This window comes from Manacus candei, unplaced genomic scaffold (assembly GCF_025592945.1).
Source record: "Manacus candei isolate 608988 ecotype Guabito, Panama unplaced genomic scaffold, ASM2559294v1 h1tg000002l, whole genome shotgun sequence".
Classification (NCBI taxonomy): Eukaryota; Metazoa; Chordata; class Aves; order Passeriformes; family Pipridae; genus Manacus; species Manacus candei.
Genome location: NW_026138050.1, coordinates 11,475,542 through 11,491,528, shown reverse-complemented (window position 1 = coordinate 11,491,528; position 15,987 = coordinate 11,475,542). Strand labels below are relative to the sequence as shown.

The 15,987-nt window shown below is 46.3% G+C and overlaps 2 protein-coding genes across 2 annotated transcripts in view; both read left to right on the top strand.

Annotated features, from left to right (window-relative positions):
- The window catches only part of LOC127466311 (uncharacterized), a 30,376-nt gene extending 17,224 nt beyond the window's left edge, over positions 1-13,152 (top strand). Inside the window, exons 2-7 of the mRNA XM_051776994.1 lie at positions 7,753-7,995; positions 8,149-9,335; positions 9,431-10,293; positions 10,362-11,891; positions 11,979-12,868; positions 12,963-13,152. Of these exons, the coding sequence (XP_051632954.1) occupies positions 7,753-7,995; positions 8,149-9,335; positions 9,431-10,293; positions 10,362-11,891; positions 11,979-12,868; positions 12,963-13,145 (4,896 nt within the window). The 3' untranslated portion in view covers positions 13,146-13,152. The remainder of the gene's footprint in view (positions 1-7,752; positions 7,996-8,148; positions 9,336-9,430; positions 10,294-10,361; positions 11,892-11,978; positions 12,869-12,962) is intronic.
- A 73-nt stretch (positions 13,153-13,225) lies between these two features.
- On the top strand, positions 13,226-14,884 carry LOC127474678 (uncharacterized). The gene has a single exon (XM_051795867.1). The coding sequence runs from the start codon at positions 13,226-13,228 to the stop codon at positions 14,669-14,671; it is 1,446 nt and encodes a 481-aa protein (XP_051651827.1). The 3' UTR covers positions 14,672-14,884.
- Positions 14,885-15,987: the final 1,103 nt, after the last annotated feature.

The following is a 15,987-nucleotide window of genomic DNA, read 5'->3' as shown; positions in this document are numbered from 1 at the left end:
GGGTGATGCTGACCCTATTTCCTAATAGGCTGAAGAGAGATAAGCAAGAAGCAAATACAAAAGGATAAAAGGAAATTTCATATTAACTGCCTACTTGAACTCTCCCCAGAGTGAAGGTGAGAACCTCCTTGACATGCAGCTTCCAGGTATCCGTGGTTCTGCTCCTGGGTAAATGTAAATGATGCTTTGTGGAAAAGCCACTCAATTCCAGGGTTTAAATTTGGTTATTAAAGGATTCTGGAAGCATAGTCCTTAACACATAACCCTTCACATGAGAGGAACACACTCAGAAACTCTAGTACACCAGAACAAACGTAAATGCCAGGTGCATACTGAACCTGAGAAACAGAGTCCCCAGTGCCTCACCTTGTTCCTTAAGAAAAAGGCTTCTATTCTCCACTGCACTCCAAGTCATGAGTCAGGTGGGGGACAGAAAGGCAAACTTTGAGACCTACTGTCCAGACAAGAGGAACTTGTCAGAGATCCATAATTAGAGCCCAGCGTAAAGCCCAGAGTATGGCAGGGGCAAGCCCCCGACCTGCCAGATGTCACAAACTTCTCAGCAATGCACAGGGATGTCACCAAAGTTTCTGGGCCACATTCAGTTGTTGTTTCCCTCTCCAGTTATGCAGGAGGGCACTGTCACAGCCTGCAAGGCCACCAATGTGAGCTATGCAGGGCATGTGAGACCAGGGAAGGGAGGCTCCCTGGTTATCAGATGCCTGAGAGAATCTTTTTCATCCTGATACAGACAGTAGTAAGGTGATAAATCAATGGGAAGCAAAGCTTGTAGGTTGACAGGGGCTCAAAAAATACCTGGTAGTTTCCCAAAGTGTTAATCTCCCCCTCCCATCATCACTCCCCTTTGCTTAGTGCTGCTTTTCACTTTGGTTTAAACTTCCATGAGCTCTGTCAGAGTGTCAAACTGTGAGACCCTTCAAAAACAACCTGCTTACCTCTTGCCTCACCTCCTAAATCCCAAACTAAGACATCTTTTGAGGGGATGAACAAAATGTACTATCCTACTTTATTAAGAAACTGTAAGGATCTACAGTGTTCCAGGGAAAAAGTGAGAGGCAAAGCTCAGCAGTGGAGAGGGTGGAAGTGCTGGCAGGAGGTCTTGGGAAGGCTCTATAGCACAGGGAGCAGCTCCCATCTCCTCTCCCTTGTTTTACCCATATCACTCTCTAAATGTGTGTTGCAGTGCTGTCCTGAGGAGATCACAGTTCCCCTTACAGGCAGCTGTGATACCACACTCAAATATCAAGGTGGTTGCTTGACAGTGATAACAGGGCTCAGTGGTGGAAGGGTCTCAGTGGGGAAATGGATACGTGGAGGGCAGTGGTAGGGGAGACAAAAGGTCGTGAATGTTGAACTACAAATGTCATTATTAGTATGCAAAAGGATATGAAACAACCTGCTAGTATGAAAACATGAAAAAATAATGTAATTTCTGTTGAGCAAAGTAACACAAGGACCTATTTGAAACCTCTTTTCCATCCTCCCAAATTCAGAAGTATTAGACAAGTAATTTCATTTCCCTGTCACAGTTCATTATGAAAGGACACAGCATGCTCTGCATCCTCTCTGGTTCTCAGATTGGTCTTTATCTCATAATGTTCTGTATGTGAAAGTATCCTGTTCTGTGATCAGCACTAGACCTACACAAATAAAGTTAGAGCAATTTCACTGGATGTTATCTCCAGAGAAGGAAGGATTAGGAACGAAAGATCAATTTAAGGTGCACTGACAGAGCTGGATGCTGAGCTGTGTCTGAGTGCTCCTCCAGACAAGAGCAATGCATGGCTTCTACACTGTATTTCAGCTGGTTCTGCTCTGTGTGCTGACAAATGTTACATTGATCTGGTGAAATAACATATGAGAATAGTCTTTCAAGCACAATTTGCTACCACTCAGGTTACAAATGGGGTGAAAAGCTTGAAAGAAACACTGACTCATCAAGTTGAAGCTGTTTGTTTTTTTCCTAAAACTTTCTTTAAAAAAAAAAAAAAGCTGCACGAAGAGTCCTCAAATCTTTAATAATATGCCCCAAATTAAGAAACAGTACAACCCAGAGATCCAGGCTCTGCTGCAGCAGATGATGCAGTGTGTGTGTCATCACTGCCCAGCAGCCAGACATGGGTCTGGTCTTTTAGTGCCAGCCCTTGTGCTGACTCTCCCACCCTGCTCTGAATAGTGATGCTGCCTCAGGTGATGCTGCCAGGGACCGTGGTGAGTGTCATGACTCACTCCTTTGGTCTGTTACAGAAGGGTGTAAATATTATACAGCTTGTATTGATTCTCGAAAGAAGCAAGCAAACAAACAAACAAACAAAAAGAAGAGTTTTTAGAGTTTCCGAACACTGAGTGCATGGCAGTTCCACAGCCAGACCTCACTACCTTCCTGTGAACGGGCAGTTTCTTCTTTTTTTTCATGGGAGATATTTTTCATTTCCTTCACCAAGACCCATGAGACCCATCTTCCTGTCCACCTCCCATTCTATCTTCCACAAAAATGTTTCACTAGACCTTTTCTGATATATGGCACACGAAATACAGCACCATCAAAACATGAATCAGTCCCAAAGCACCTCAATCCTGGTGAGGTGACACAGGTTAAAAAACAGGCTGGGGGATTCCTGATGGATTTTCTGGAGCTTCATCTTCCCAATCTCTTTAACTGTTATGCATAAAACAAAGAACATTTTTATTTGTGGAATGTATCAACTAGAACAATAAAACCAAATGAAAACACAGCCCAGCCTCCTTTTTTAGTAAGTTTGCAAACCAGCATGGTCTAACCATTCATCCAAGAAAATTCAGAGGAATCTGAAACCCATTCCCTTGTCAGCAGGATGGAGGACTGAATTAAATGAGAAAGCCAGCTCTTGACAGCAGAGAAGTTCCTTCCCTAGGTGGTAACAGACACAGGTTCACATCCTCAGCTGTTAAAACAGAGATTTATGCTACACCAGGAAACACTTCTTTCTTCCTCAGGTTTATTTGGAAGGAAAGATGAAACAAGAAAACACTAAGTAGGAACGAAGATACTAAGAGAATTATTATTTATAGCACTGACCTATGACCCACTTGGACAAAAACTCCTGTCACCAAATGGCTTGGATGTTTGAAGGTGCCATGTGCCAGTGAAAGGCCTCTGGCTTTGGGCTGGGAGCTGTTTGATTCAGGCCAGGGATCCTTATTCACTCTTACGCAGTTAAAACCTGACTGATTTCCATTCGGTGACTTCAGGAGTGGTTGCTATGCCCAGATTGCCTCAGGTGATACATTTTGTCTATTTATATCCTGGCAAAGGAGAAATAAATACAGGTGGATGATGTGGGAAAGTGCCCTGAAGTGCAAAAAGCTTTAGTGATAGCAGTTTTATCATGTCTATTCCAAACGATGCTTTAATGTCGCAGAAAATGCTAAAAGTGAGAAGAAATGAAAACAATTTGTATCTTTATGGATGAACTGTAAACCAGGACGGCAGGACAGTTCCATCCAGAAAAAGAAAACCCACCCCCTTAACTGCTTTCTGTTACACTCAATAGCTAAAAAATGGTGATGGTGGGTAAATTTTACTCCAGACAGAATAAAATGTGCCCCAGCTGCTCTACAGAGCTTGTTTTCCTGTCTGTGTGTGCACAGTGTGCACTCTGTGTAATGAAGGATAATTGTGTCAGTACATAATTAGAGATAAAAAAGCGGGTGAGTGAGATGCCAGTGATGAGATCAGCATGGCAATCCTCCTAAGGAGATAGATATCTGCTTGCCACGTGGTTTGAGGCCAGGTCTGGGACTAGGGTCAAGAAACTAAGTGTTTAACTGGGCTGTTGCATTACCCTGAGGAACGTGTTTCACTTTTTCTTTGTCCCATTTCCCACGTGGTGCAAATTAAAGGTGATTGTTCAGATGAATGTCACCTCTCTGCAGAGGAGCCATGAAAAAATCAGGCGATATTTGAATCTTTTAAAGGTTCTTTCCAAAATGCACTGTAGCAAAGTTTACAGAGCAGCCCAAAGGCTGGAAAACTTGCAAGAAGAGTTTAAAGGGATTATTTATGAATTAGCTAAGCATTGATTAAGGGACAGTGTACAGAGGCAGCCAGGATGCAAGCCTACCATTTTTGTACTGTAAAGGTGCAGAAATACTGTGAACAATAATCAAAATAATAAAAAGAAAAAAACTCTCAGGAAACCATCCAGCAGCTCCACCAGTCACCCCAGTGCCTGCTGTTTCCACACATCAGCAGGGATACACCCCTCAGGAGCTGGGAATGGCTGCCAAGCTGAGAGCAGGGCAGCTTGGAGTCAGGATCTGTAGGAAAGGGAACTAATTTTCCATCTCATGATCCGTCACTTTGAATTCCCTCTTTAACACACAGTCAGCAATGGATTTGTGGTGACACTTGTGAGCAGGGGGTCTGACACAGACCATCAGCTGTAACTGAGACTGCAATCCAGAGCTGCCTGAAAACTTTGAGCTTCATCACTAGTCATCATTAAAAACCAACCAACCAACCAAACCTCCAAAGAAGTTACCACTTGCTCTTTCTGCTGTGGATTTTGTTCTTATTTTAAGAATATTCAAAAAGGCGGGACTCAGCCTGTCTGCTCAGGATGAGACTTGGGAGACCTGAGACTGGCTCAGGAGAGGACTCCAGCTGAAAATATCCTCAGCAACTGCTTCAAGAGCAGGTTTCTATCAGTGAGACAGTCCAGGGGCTGACCCATGGAAACCCCATCCTTCTCCTGCCTTGGGTCAGTCTCAGAACAGATCCTCTTTTCCTGAGATGCAGCACCTCTCCCATTCAGGAGCTGATTAGTGAGGAAGAGGAGGGAATGGGCAATATACTGTTATAGGTCCAGCCTTTGACACAATGATTAGGATGAGTCTAAGCTCTGCTGTAAATTGTGGTACTGAACATGAGATCCTACTCTAAAGACAGAGTGGAAGAAGAGATTAAAGTAGGGAGAGGGATCTGGGAAGAAAAGGGGTTTGCAGAAGAGGATAAGTTGGGGGGAAGAGGGATTGCAAAAGGGGAAAGGAGCCAGTAAGGGTCAGACAGCAGTGTCGGAGTTGGAAGAGGCTCTCCCTAGGCACGAAGGACAGCAGAAACCTCTTCAACCATGCCAAGGAGGTGGTGGGACATCAGAAGTGAGACGTGAGCATGGCTGGGGTGTTCCCTCCATGACTGAAGTGAGTGTTAAACCCTTTATCTGGGCAGCACCTGGATCTAAACTCCAACATCTTGCCCCTGAGTGCCAAGTAAGGACCATTTGTCTCAGAGCCCCAGATAAAGGGCCATTTTTACAGTGCAAGTGGTCTCATGGTCAGTGCAGCCAGGAGGAGGGGACTGAGGAAGGTCACCGTGCCCTGGTGTGACCAGAATTGCACTGACTTGTGAGGAACGTGCTCAGCTGAAGGCAGAGAAAGCAGGGGCATTGTTAAAACCATTCCTCTGTGGGACATTCCTTTGTGTTTGCTTCTCCACAACACTTTTAAAGGCCATTCATATAACGCTGGAAGGAGAATGGGAAATGCCTTGTCTCGGGCTTCCTGTTGTCAAAGAGACAAATAATCCAATATCCTCCCTCACAGGTGCTGGAAGGGGCCCAAAATTCACTTTGTGCCGGTGTGGGGCCTTTGGGCAGCTCATGGGGCCACAGGGCTGGCACAGCACTCCCTCTGCCCTTGGGCACCACGCCTGCTCCTCCAGCTCATATTTTATTTTTAATTCAGCTAGTCAGAGGCATGGAGAGAGGAAAAGGCGGGTGCTGCCCTGGGTTGAAGTCCAAAGAGCATTGTTTTCTCATTATGAGCATTGTGTTGCCATCGTGGATAATTATAATCTTACATCCCAATTCCTTTTTTTTTTTTTTTAAAAACCACACAAAGGCATTGAAGCCAGAAACTTCTTGGTGACAACCCAGGAGATGTCTGTTGTTCTTCCTGACTGTATTTTATCTTATGGGGATTTGAGGGTATTGCTGTGGAAATGCCAGATATTAAAACCTCATTATACTTCTGTTTGCAAAACAGATCTTAATCGCTCGCCATCCTAAACAATTACCCTGGCAGGCAAATTCTGGAAAAATTAACAGCCAGAAAGGATGAAAAATCTTTTCTTTTGCTTTGTTGAAACAGCAAAATCTGCATGCAAATTCACTTTGCATGCAGCCAAAACGCCCTGCTAGCACAGCCCTATTCCCAAGGAGGCACTTTTCCAATTTTCTAAAGTGGAGCTACTTCTGTTTCCTAAACCTTGTTCCAACTATAGTTATAATATAAAGTTAAATGTTTTTCTGCAGCCTGTACCAGCATATGGAGCTCTGATGTGAAGCAGGGAGACACACTCCATCCTTGCACTCACGGCCTTCCCTCTGTAACTCCCATGAGAAGTGAGAAGTGCAAATCCCCACTGCTCCCAGGTGATCAAGACTCCAGATTCAGCCCAAAACCATCTTGGTATTAAGGATTAGCAAGGCAACACCGGGGATTTCTGATATCTTCTTGTCCAAAATAAAAAAAAAATTCCCATGCACTTTGTTTGGGGGTCCTGAGTGGTTCTCACTTCCAAAACTGATAGTGTTGATGAGGCAGGACTGACATGGATTTACTGGGGAAAAAAAGTAGTGATGTCTAATAGAATCCTCTTGGTTTCATGGGGATTCCAGCCCTGGTATTCCTGTCTGTGAGTGAGACTGACTTCCCTGGCATCTCCATTACCTCTTGGGGTCTCTGTTTCATCAGCCACAGGTCTCCTAATGGTCAGTTAAGTCTGTGCTTAAAGTAAAACCGCTTTCAAGAGGTTCAGGGGGTATTGCTTTTACGGCAGTCATTTGACTAAGTGATGAATGTTATTGGAACACTTACTTGCCTTGGAGAAGATTAATCTCTTTTGCTGTTTCCCTCCCTGTAGAGGGTAGTCATTCCTCGACTCTGGAGAACTGACTTCTAAAAGCTGGAAGTGAGTGGTACTTGAGCTGCTGCTCCAAGCCAGCTAAGAGCACAGAACCCCTGTAGGTCCATGAGATACAGCGAGGGTGAATAAATTACTTGGGTTAGTTTTGGTTTAGTGCCATTTTCAGACTGATGATGGGATGACGCAGAGGGGCAGTGATGTCACTCTCCTCTGTCTTCTCACCTTTCCAAGCCAACAATTCAGCACAGCACTGGCTTCAAGGAATCAGGAAATTTCTGAGATCGCTGCCCTCCTTTAGGGGCTGTAATTTTCTAAAAATGCCAAAAGATAAACACGCATTACTGTAGAGGATTGGTTAGAAATGCGAGGACATATGAACATGGCTAAGGCTATGGATGAGCTGCTAAAGTACAAGACTACTGCTAAAGTATAAGATGCAGTTTTCACTAGGCCCATGAGAAAGTCTGAGATAGCAGGGCCGTGAGAAAGCAGCAGCGTCCTTGGGTATCCTAAATTGAGCTGAGAAACAGGAGCTGGGCATTACCAAAACAAAGGCACTTAACGAGCCACCTGTGTAAACAGTGGGAAGCAGTTAAGATGATATCACCACCTAACTGAGCACCAATAATGAGCCTGATTTCTGTAATATTCATGAACCTATTATAGAGTGTATATTAAGCTACTGTCAATCTACAATAAACGAAGTTCCTGGATTCTCATATTGAGGTGTCTAGAGCTTTCCGTCGCGACGTTATTACTGGCGCCCGTGGACAGGGACCAAGTGGGGGTCCCTAGGAGGTCAAGTCGGATCTCCTGGGTTGGAGTCAAGTCGGACTCCCGAGAGCCAAGTCGGGTTCTCGCAGCCGCGGTCGGACGTAGGAGTTTCGGTCGGTCTTGCTGTGCAGCACAAGAAGGCGAAAGGGCTGGACGAAAAAGAGCTCAACTTGCCGCCGCCGGACGCCTCCCTTTCGGGGATTTCGGACGGCGAAAGAGTTAAGTTCCGTGCTTCCAGGGCCCGGCGCCCGGGACGACTCCTGAAGAAGGAGGCCCGCCGACAAAGCCGCAAAGTCTCGTGGAAAGGGCTGCACAAAGCGTGGTAACACGTTTTTTATTTTTAGGTAATGGAGAGGCAGGCGGCACTATCATTGCTCCAATGCTTTCTAGGAAAGCGGGGAGTTAAAGGGTTAGATTTAAAAAAGGATTTACCGGAATTGCTTAAGGTGGGGTTTGCGAAAGGGTGTTTTGTGGACCCCAATACGGTCTTTGATGAAGGTGAATGGAAACGGTACGGGGATAAGTTGTGGGAGGATTTATTGAATGATGATAAAGTAGCTAAAAAGTTAGCCAAGCAGTGGCAGGCTGTTTCTAATGCTTTACAACAACACAAGGCCGAGCAGCAGGCTGCCCGAATCGCTGCGCAGCGTTTGGGAGACATCGGCAATCCTTTCGGGGCTGAGTCTCCGTGCCCGCTGCCTCCCTCGACTAATGTTGTACATATCCCGCCTGAACCCCAAGAGCAGGCTCTTATTACTCCCACTGCACCTTCCCTAGAGTTCTCTAGCCCGTCCCCTGAGTCCCAGCAGACCTCGTCTACCGGGGCTGCGTCACTCCCCTCACCCGATACATCGAGTACTGTCGCGGCAGAGCGGCGAAAGCTCTGGCAAGGCATTGCCGCAGATGCTTTGCAAGCGGGAGATAAAGAAGCGGCAGAAACTTTAACTAATGCCTTTCCGGTAGTTTATGCTCCGGCACAAGGGGGTGGATTGGTAGCGAATATCACTGCCCTTGATTGGAAGCTGTTGTCGCAATTGCGTGCTACCGTTAATGAGAGTGGAATCCAGGGTGAACCTACCCGACAAATGTTAAATTATATTTGGGGTAGCAACTTGCTTTTACCAGCAGATATCAGTAACATTATGAAGTTGGTTCTTTCACAGCATCAGCAAATGCTACATAGTGCGCATTGGCAGGCATTTTGCCAGGAGGCCGTAGCGGTTCAGAGACAGGCAGCTGACCCTTTGCACGGGGTTACGCTAGATGAATTAATGGGCCTCGGACCGTACGCCAGAATAGAGGCACAAGCGTTGATAGGGCCGGATAAGATCAGAGAGTCTATGCGCCTAGCCCGTCTCGCTCTAGATAAGATCAAAGCTCCAGGGGGAATTCCGTCATATATGGGGATCAAGCAAGGCAGGGATGAACCTTTTGGATCGTTTATAGATCGGGTTGCTAATGCCATCCAGTTAGCGGGGGTTCCCGAATATATGCGCGGCGCTTTGCTAAAGCAGTGTGCGCTGCAGAACTGTAATTCTACAGCTCGCAATGTCATTGTTACGCTCCCGGGTAATTGGTCAATTGAGGAGCTATTAGAGCGAATGGCGCAAATACCCCAGGGGCCTAATGCTATGTTAGTGAATGCGATTAAAGAGCTAGGTGAAAGCTTAAAGGAGCAGGCGAAGGCTACTAGCTCTCAGGTTTTAGCCGCGCTTGCGCCCTTACAAGCTCCGACCGGAGCCACGCAACGAAGCAGACCAGCACAAAGACGCTGTTTTCGGTGTGGAGCATACGGACACGTACGAAGAGAGTGCCAGTCCGGTCCGGTGTGGTGTTCTCGCTGTCAGCAAAACACGCATGTTCCTGCTATGTGCTGGCGTGGGTCGGGAAACGGGAAAGCCAGCGCGAAGGGGTCCCGCGCCAAGACACAAGTGACGGCTCCAACTGCTCACAGCTTCCCGGCTCAGACCTCACACTGCGTCCCGCAACCAGAGGGAGCCTCGGGCTGGACCTGGCAACCACAATAGACTGCACCCTAATAGACCAGCGTCCTCAGAAAATACCGACAGGAGTGCACGGGCCGGTGTTAATCGACGGCAAACCAGTGGGGGCTTTATTAATAGGTCGGTCCTCGTCCACAATGGCTGGATTAACTGTTTTAGTGGGACTGATTGATGCCGATTACACTGGAGAAATATCAATCATGGTAAATACACTATTTCCACCTTTGCATATACCGGCCAGATCTCGTATCGCACAACTGATACCGCTCCCTCAGATCGCTCCTGGACCATCGGATAAGCCCGAACGAGGAGATCAGGGCTTCGGATCTACTGGTACATCGGCTCTGCTAACAATAGATTTGGCCAGACGACCACGAAAAGCTATCCAGCTCCAATGGAACTCACAAACTGCACATTTAATTGCTCTTTTGGATACGGGAGCTGACGTCAGCATTGTTGCAGCTTGCAAGTGGCCCACATCGTGGCCCTTGGTAAACTCAGGAGCAACAGTTGCAGGAGTGGGTGGTCTGACTCTGGCAAAAAGGTCTCCTCCTATAACTATCACGCTGGATGAAATGACTGTGAACTGTACGGTGTCTGTTCTCCCCCTACCCGATGGAGTACAAGCCCTAATAGGGAGAGACATTCTCGCTCAGATGGGAATGGTTCTGACCAACGAACCAAGATCCCCTTTAGCATGACGGCCATTGCCTGGACTTTCCCGATCCCGCTCCAATGGAAGACAGAAACGCCGGTGTGGGTAGAGCAATGGCCCTTAAAAAGGGAAAGTCTTTTACAGGCACATGCGTTAGTGTCAGAGCAGTTACAACAGGGACATTTGCGTTTGTCAACTAGCCCATGGAATACTCCTATTTTTGTGATCAGGAAGAAATCTGGGAAATACAGGCTGTTACATGATTTACGTGCAGTAAATGCCCAGATGCATACGATGGGGGCATTACAACCAGGACTGCCAAATCCAGCTATGATCCCACAAAATTGGTTCCTGTTAATAATCGATCTTAAAGACTGCTTCTTCACTATTGCATTACATGAGCAGGATCGTCAGCGTTTTGCATTCACTATTCCTGCTATAAACAAGGAAGGACCAGCGCAACGTTATGAGTGGACTGTGTTGCCTCAGGGAATGAAGAATTCTCCCACTCTTTGTCAGCTCTACGTGGATGCTGCATTACAGCCAATCAGAAAATCATGGCCCTCGACAGTAATTTACCACTACGTAGACGATTTATTGTTCGCCCAGCCGACTAAGTTTACAAAAGATCAGAAACAGCAGCTGGTTAATCAGTTGCAGCAGCAAGGCTTAGTCATAGCCACTGAGAAAATTCAAGAATCCAGTCCCTGGCATTATTTAGGCTGGCAAATCACAGACTCTGTCGTTCGACCTCAGAAATTGTCTATCAATATAGAGATTGCCACCTTGTATGATGCTCAGAGACTCTTAGGAGACTTACAGTGGCTGCGTCCAGTAGTGGGAATACCTAATGAGTGGCTAGAACCCCTCAGGCCGCTATTAAAGGGTACAGACCCTTCAACAGCAGTAACTGTCACCCCGGAACAGCGAAACCTCTTACATCGGATTACGACCAGTATTGCAGATCATGTCACACACCGACGGATAGAGGGTGCACCTGTCAATCTCACGATCTTGGCAGGAGAAAAGCATTTTATGGGAGCCCTCACGCAGCAAATAATAAAAACGGGGGACAATCAAAAGCGGCTTGCAACATCAACTAAAGGGCAACAAATTGTGTTAGAATGGCTGACAACATCTTTGCAACCACGCAGAACAGTCCAGGAAAGGATTCGGACTTTATCAGAACTCATTAGAAAAGGCAGAAACCGGATTGTGCAAGCGACCGGGTCAGAGCCACATGAAATACAAGTGCCGATAAGACAGGAGGACTTGGATTGGTATTTAGTCCATTCTCCTGAGCTGCAAGGAGCACTACTCGTGTCAGATGCCATCATTAACATCCGTCCTTTGCAGTCACCGACGCTAGCCTGGATGGCTAACCAGGCGTGGCTGCAAGTTCCAAAGCGATCTGCGACACCACTTCAGAATGCAGTCACCGTATTCACCGACGCTGGAAAAAGATCACAGCGTGCCGTAGCCACCTGGAGGCACGAAGGGCGGTGGCATCAACACTTCTTAAGTGCTCACTTAAAGGACTCTTTACAAACATTAGAGCTTGCAGCTGTTGTGTGGGCATTATCTCACTGACTAGATCAAACACTTAATGTGGTTACAGACTCGATGTATGTTGCAGGAGTAGCTAATCGGATCGAAGATGCCAGCATTAGAGAAGTTAAGAATGCCAGACTCATGCAACTATTACAGCAGCTTCACAAAGCAATTGCTTACCGGTCAGCCAGATATGCTGTGTTGCATATCAGGAGTCATCAATGGAATATAGGGCTGGGAGAAGGAAATGCTAGAGCAGATCGTCTAGTGTCAACAGTCACAGAAGCTCCTATACCTCCTTTCCTAAGAGCACGTGAGGCTCATGCTGTATATCATCAAAATGCAAAAGGTCTCAGTCACTCATATGGACTGTCAATTGAAGATGCCAGAGCAATAGTGAAAGCATGCCCTATTTGCAGTCAGCAAAATAATGGAGTAGGCCTCGGAGTGGGAGTTAATCCCAAAGGACTAAAAGCTAATGAGTTGTGGCAAATGGATGTCACACATGTTCCTGCTTTTGGTCGATTGAAATACATGCATGTGTCAATTGACACCTACAGTCACTTCGTATGGGCTACGCTGCAGCCAGGAGAAAAGGTCCAAGATGTGAAGCGTCATCTGACAGATTGCTTTGCTGTCATGGGAGTCCCTAAAACGTTAAAAACAGATAACGGACCTGCCTATGTTAGCAAGATTCTGGGACAATTCTTGCAGCAGTGGGACATAAAGCATGTTACGGGCATAGCTCATTCGCCTACTGGACAAGCTATAGTAGAGCGAATGAATGGAACAATTAAAAGCTACCTTGAGAAATACAAAGACATCAGGGATGCCCGAGAGAGAGTTAGCAAAACTCTTTTTGTCCTTAACCATTTGTGTATTTTCGGAGATGATTCAGTGCCTCCTATCGTCAAACATAATCAGAAAGAGCAGGTGTCAAAAGGACCACCCATGAAGGTTCATTATCGGAATCCTAAAACTGGGATGTGGGAAGGTCCAGCAGAAGTCATCTTTATAGGCCGAGGCTACTTCTGTATGTCTACTTCTACAGGTACCCTGTGGGTTCCCAGTCGTTGGGTCAAGCCAGCAATTGAGAGCCCTGGAGAACGAGGAGGAGAGACACCTGCGGTGCCTGCAGCCTCACCTGACCTTACACCACCACCTCCAGCCTCTTCAACACCTGATTCCCCTGCACCTGCTGAAGAGGGAGACACTGGAACAGCATCTGAATTGACTGAGTAACTGTACACAAAGGAACTGCAAGACTTACGTGCCCGGACTTGATTTACTGTTTTGTGTATTAGTATAGCAAAGATGTTAGGATTTCTGTCTATTTCATTGTACGGCTATGTAATAAGTTTTCTTCTTTTCACGGGTATGATTGCCAATGTTGAGGCTCTTCACACCATTGACCCTCGGGAAAACATATGGGTCACCTGGGCGAATCAAACAGGACAATCATCCTTTTGCTTGTCCTTGGCATCTGCCTCAGATCCTTTTCGTACTTGCTTATTTGGTATGCCTTTTAACTCCGTATATAAGTTAAAATTACTATTTGCTGGTTGGGTTTCATCATCGTGTGAGAATGAAATAATTATCTCTAATACATCTGCGTGCCTTATAAAAGCTCTCAATACCTCTTTACCCCAGAGTCCCCAGGAGTTAGACTTAATGGGATCATTGTCTGTACGTAATACAAGTGATAATGGGACTCAAACTTGCTTTATGCTGGGAACATTTCATTCTGGGTTAAGTGCACATCAAAGCCACGATTTGTCTAGATGGACTAATGTCACTTCACGTACCCCAGGATTTAATTATAAAAATGTAGGAGACTATTGTGGCACTAACAATACTAACAACCAGAGCCTTGGGGCATATGGAGCTGAAGCCAAACTTTCCTCGCCAGGTATTTGGGTTAACAACACTGCACGTGCCTTACCACCAGGTGTATTTCTTATTTGTGGTGACAGAGCTTGGCCTGGCATTCCTGTACGTGCCTTCGGAGGGCCCTGCTATATAGGGTCACTTACGCTGTTATCCCCATCCTTTTTACAGCTTTTTAATCTAACTTCATCACACAGACAAAAGAGGAGCCTAAACCAACTTTCCTCAGATTGTGATGACAAAGTAGAGCTATGGGGTAGAACAGCTACTGTCTTTGGATCTATTGTCCCAGGTGTAGGCACGGCACAGGCATTAACATCCATTCGCAAACTTGCATGCTGGGCTGTAAAACAATCAAATGTCACCACCCGAGTAATAGCAGAACTTGCACAAGACGTTGGTAGTCTACGTCATGCTGTCCTACAAAATCGAGCTGCTATTGATTTTCTGTTGTTAGCACAAGGCCATGGCTGTAAGGACTTTGACGGTATGTGCTGTTTTAATCTTTCAGATCACAGTAACTCCATACATAAACAACTGCAATGGTTAACAGATCATACAAAGAAAGTGACAGTAACGACTAGTCCTATAGACTCATGGCTTCAATCTGTCTTTGGTTCTATGTCTGAATGGGCTCTAAGTTGTATTAAGGAAGGCCTACGATGGATATTGACGGTTATTGTAATCTTAGTAATAGCTCGTGTTGCCTTTTCTTGTATTACTAGACGTCTAAATACTACGACAAAGAAAGCATTGTTGGCCCATAATAAAAACGGGGGAATTGTAGAGGATTGGTTAGAAATGCGAGGACATATGAACATGGCTAAGGCTATGGATGAGCTGCTAAAGTACAAGACTACTGCTAAAGTATAAGATGCAGTTTTCACTAGGCCCATGAGAAAGTCTGAGATAGCAGGGCCGTGAGAAAGCAGCAGCGTCCTTGGGTATCCTAAATTGAGCTGAGAAACAGGAGCTGGGCATTACCAAAACAAAGGCACTTAACGAGCCACCTGTGTAAACAGTGGGAAGCAGTTAAGATGATATCACCACCTAACTGAGCACCAATAATGAGCCTGATTTCTGTAATATTCATGAACCTATTATAGAGTGTATATTAAGCTACTGTCAATCTACAATAAACGAAGTTCCTGGATTCTCATATTGAGGTGTCTAGAGCTTTCCGTCGCGACGTTACATTACCAATTGCATAACGTCACGTTTCGCGGCTCCCGCTGGCCAAAAGGTGTTTATTTATTTATTGAGAGTTTAGTAGTGAATCGGGAAGCTGAGGGCACATGTGAGTTCTCCAAGCACAAAGCCAGCACCTCTGCAGCTGCTGGAGGCTTCGGGAGGCGCTGGGCACAGGGAGCTGGGCACAGGGTGCTGGGCACAGGGTGCTGGGCACAGGATGCTGGGAACAGGGTGCTGGGCACAGGGTGCTGGGCACAGGATGCTGGGCACAGGATGGTGGGCACAGGTACCTCCCCGCCCCGCTCCGAGCCCCGGGTGCCGCTCAGGGCAGCGATGAAATGCTAATTTGAGCTGATGGCCGTGATTCCCAAAGCACTCTGTGTTATTGTGCACACCTTTTCAATCTTCTCCCTTCCTTAAATACGCTGCGGTTTACATTCGCTCCCGGCTAATCCCGCCGTCCCTGGAGGGCCAGGCTGTATTTAGGAGGAAGATGGGCAAGGACTGAGAGCCAGACTCGGGCCGGGCCCGCTCATCCCTCACCTTCCACTCTCCCCTGCACCCTGATCTCCTCCCTGGTTTGGCTGAGATTCCGTTCCCTTTAACATGTGATAGAGTGAGGGGTTTTGTGAAAGAGCAGCGTTAAGGTCCGTGAAAATTGTTTCTTCCCAGAAAGCAACTAATCCACTGGTTATCCAGGAACGTCTGCTTTGGAAGCCTTTGCAATGGTATTGGTCATTCAGGGTCGTAGTTTGTTTTTTCTTATTCAATAGACATAGTTGTAAAGCCGCACAATGAAAAAAAATAAATCACACCCAATTTAGGACCGTGAGGGGCTCCATTTGAATTGGGAATCTTACTCTAGATACACTCACGGGGACAGAGGCACCAAGATCCCGAGCCAGGGATTACACAGCACCTAAAGGCAAACACATTGGAGAGTATTTCTGGTGAGAAGTGCCCATTGTTGAGATCTTTCGCACTTCTCTAAAGGGAAA